The sequence below is a fragment of the Propithecus coquereli genome, unplaced genomic scaffold (genome assembly GCF_000956105.1).
Source record: "Propithecus coquereli isolate 6110/MARCELLA unplaced genomic scaffold, Pcoq_1.0 Scaffold18, whole genome shotgun sequence".
Lineage (NCBI taxonomy): Eukaryota > Metazoa > Chordata > Mammalia > Primates > Indriidae > Propithecus > Propithecus coquereli.
Genome location: NW_012142745.1, coordinates 841,439 through 844,825, shown reverse-complemented (window position 1 = coordinate 844,825; position 3,387 = coordinate 841,439). Strand labels below are relative to the sequence as shown.

General features: G+C 54.6%; 1 protein-coding gene across 1 annotated transcript in view; it reads right to left on the bottom strand.

Annotated features, from left to right (window-relative positions):
- Positions 1–301: 301 nt before the first annotated feature.
- Positions 302–3,387, bottom strand: part of LOC105808833 (sterol 26-hydroxylase, mitochondrial) — a 33,107-nt gene continuing 30,021 nt past the window's right edge. The window contains exons 4-10 of the mRNA XM_012642593.1: positions 2,830–3,029; positions 2,509–2,706; positions 2,164–2,336; positions 1,391–1,557; positions 1,130–1,211; positions 831–1,043; positions 302–689 (exon numbers count right to left, since the gene is read on the bottom strand). Coding sequence (XP_012498047.1) covers positions 570–689; positions 831–1,043; positions 1,130–1,211; positions 1,391–1,557; positions 2,164–2,336; positions 2,509–2,706; positions 2,830–3,029 — 1,153 coding nt within the window. The 3' untranslated portion in view covers positions 302–569. The remainder of the gene's footprint in view (positions 690–830; positions 1,044–1,129; positions 1,212–1,390; positions 1,558–2,163; positions 2,337–2,508; positions 2,707–2,829; positions 3,030–3,387) is intronic.

Genomic DNA, 3,387 nt, shown 5'->3' with positions numbered 1-3,387 from the left:
TTATGTAGCATGCCTATGTGCTGTTCAAATAGGGTGCTTTCTATTATCTACAACTGCGACTTGACTGATACAGTGCCACTCTCGGGTGCTCAGGAGTCACTCTGCAGCTCCTCCTCTGGCATGGCCTCAGCTGGCGCCATGTGAAGCTAAGGCCTCTCTGTGAGGTCTGGGGAAGCACAGGGTGTTCTCAGCTTCCAAGGAGGGAGGCAGCTGTGTCTCCCACCATGATTCAGTGGAGAAAGAGCACTCCCCAAATACAGAAAGGGGTTCAAAGTCTGGGTAGTCAAAAAGAATAAGTTCACCAATAATTAATAAAAGTTCCTTTATTTTATATTGTGCTCAAGGACAGCAATGCGATAAGGGAGTGGCCTTTTATGTGAGAGGGAGTTGCTCGAAATAATAAAAGTGACAAAAGCTCAGGGTTCTGGGGAAGCGCACTGAGTTCATCCAGCCTCTTGAATCTGGCAGCCTCTTTCTCTCCCTCTTCATCTGAGACATGGCAGCGTCCAGGAACTACTGTGCCAGGGCTGGAACCTCTGGGACAAGCCCCAGGAATGCAGGGGTCCAGCTCAGCACTGTCTCTTCAGGAAATGCAGGCCCACTTTCTTATTGGGAACCAAGACGATGCGGGCCACACTCTTCACCTCCCCTGTCTCTGGGGCCAGGACCACCTCGTAGTGCTGGATCAGCTGGGAGGTCAAGACCATGTGGGGTGGTTAGAGTCCCCCATCCCTCTGCACACTCCTACTCTGTGCCTCCCTTTCTCTCCACCCCAGGTCTCCTTCACCGCTCCCTGGCCCATACACCCCCTCCAGCCTCTCCTGGCTCACCCTTGCCAGTAGTAGCTGCATCTCCAGCTCTGCAATCCTGCGGCCCAGGCAGGCCCGGACCCCGTAGCCAAAGGGCACAGAGCCAAACGGGTGTTGGGTCTTGGGGCTATCAGGCTGGCTGTTCCTGAGCCAGCGGTGGGGCTGGAAGCTCTCAGGCTCAGAGAAGGTGCTGGAGTCCCGGCACACCACATAGTGGCAGAACACAAACTGGGTCTATAGAGGAAGAATGGGCAGCATGAATCCATCAGCTAGGGGCTGCAGGGCACCCCTGGGCACTCGGGTTCTCTAGCCCCACTCACATTTTTGGGGAATAGGAAGCCACCAACTTCAACCTCCTTTTCCATGATGACCCGGGAGTTTGTGGGAACCACAGGGTAGAGGCTGCAGGGAAAAGAAAGTATAGGGTCTGCCTGTGGATGCAAGGAGGGCAGCATGCCCACGCCTTCCCCACCTCTCCCATCTCACCCTCTCCCTCGCCCCAGCCTGCTGGTCCCCACTCCCATTCCCACCTCTGATTCCTCCCACACATAGACCCTGTGCTCCTGAGAACAGCACCCTACCGCAGAGTCTCCTTAAGCACAGCTTTGAGCAAGGGCATGTGGGCAAAGTCCTTGTGCTGGGGCACCTGCCCAGCTGGCACCACGCCCACCACTTCCTCATGCAAGGCCGCCTGGATCTCTGGGTTCTTTGAGAGGTGGTACAGGGCCCATGTCAGCGTGTTGGATGTCTAGGAGGTAGAGTGGGAGATGAAGTGAAAAGGGATTTCTAAGAAACAGGCCAGTAGTGGGAGGGTGTATGAGTGAATGCGTGCAAAATGTAGGAGAGCATCAATTTGCCACAAGTATGGCAGGAAAAGGCATGAGGGATCGTGGGGACCTCTGTGCCAAACAAGAATCCACAGTGGGATGAGGACCAACATGATGGAGGATAGCATCTTAGCAACAGCAGGGGACTGCAGCAAAGAGAAACCCAACAGAACAAAAGTGCTGGAAATAAGTCCAATAGAGAAAGAAGGTGCTTGTGGACAAGCTCCCAACTCTCCACTTAAATTCCAGCAAGGGACAATCAGATTAGATGTGAGATGAAATTTCCCAGCTGTCAGGGAGAGCGAGGAGGCTCCAGGAGGTGATGGAATCCCCCTTACAAAAGGACCATTCCCTGCCCACCTCAGCTGGGCTGGCTGAGCCCTCTGTTTTCCTGCTAGTACTGCTTCCACGAAAAAGAAGCAAGTACTTGGAGAGATAAAGGTCAGCGCCAGGTGAGGGATGATGGGGAATTGGTTCAGGATGGGAGCTGGGAGCCCTGGTCTCCTCACTGGGCCCCCCTCACACACCGTGTCCACTCCAGCAAGAAGCAGCTCAGGCAGGCTGCCCAAGGCATCATGAGGACTGAGCTTCCCGCTGGTCAGCAGGGAGTGCAGGTACCCAGACACCTGGACCCCATCTGGCCCTGCTGTCTGTAGTTGGGCCTCCACCTCCTTGAGTTTCTGATCAATCAGCTTCTTCCCTGTGAGGGCAATGGAGAAAAGGAAAGGACAAAATCAAAAGTCATGATCTTCAGGGACCAACAGCCACTCCAACAGCTGGTAGCATGAGGGAGAAGGTCCTGGGAGAGACTGCTAATGCACAGACCTGGGAGCCACCTCCATCCTTCTTCCCTGGCCCCCAGTGCTCCTCACCAAAGGAGAAGATGATGTTCCAACCATCCAGGTACCACCTCCAGAAGGGCAGCAGGGGACGGGTCCACTTGGGAAGGAAGGTGGCATAGACTGAGTTCTGGAACATGAGCCCAACAGATCTGACGAAGGTCGCGGTGTCCTCAGGGATGGATTGCTCCAGGCAGCCCATACGTTTCTCAAACAGGATGTAGCAAATAGCTAGGTAGTGCACAGAGGCCATCACAGGAGGCAGAGACAGGGCACACAGAACCCAGGGAGACTTGCAGAGGGGGACCACCTCTGACCCATTCCCACATCCAGCCCCTCTCCCAGCAAGGGTACCTTCCAAGGCAAAGTAGTAGAAGAAGTGAGCCACGTCAGGCACATGGTCCCCCGAAGTGCTCTGTGCCCGAAGCTGGTCCAGTCGAATCATAAAGTCATCAACCACCTCATTGAGAGCATCCGTATACAGCATAGCCTCAGTTGGCTTCAGCAACCGCTGGTTCAGAGCCTGGCGCAGCTTGTACCAATGCTGTCCCTCCCTGCAGGGACACAGAGGAGCAGCACACATGTAAGCCTCTGCTTGGCTCAGTGAGTCAAGGGCACTCGAGGCCCACCAGGCAGATGCCCTAGACCCTCTTGCCATAGCCATGGGGTAGATGGTCAGGCGCCCACCCTGGGTAGGCAGAGATGCTCTGCTGGGTGTGAACATTCTTCCCATAGAGGGGTTGAATGTTCAGGGCCTGCCCCCACCCTCAGCTGTCCCCCAAACCTGTTACCATTCCTAAGCAAGCTGAGTACGAGTCCATTTTTTTAAAGACAGTTGCAGAGCAATAAGTACAGTGTGGTCCAATATTAAGAGGATGAGAGGAAATCCTACATATCCAAATTATACTTGCA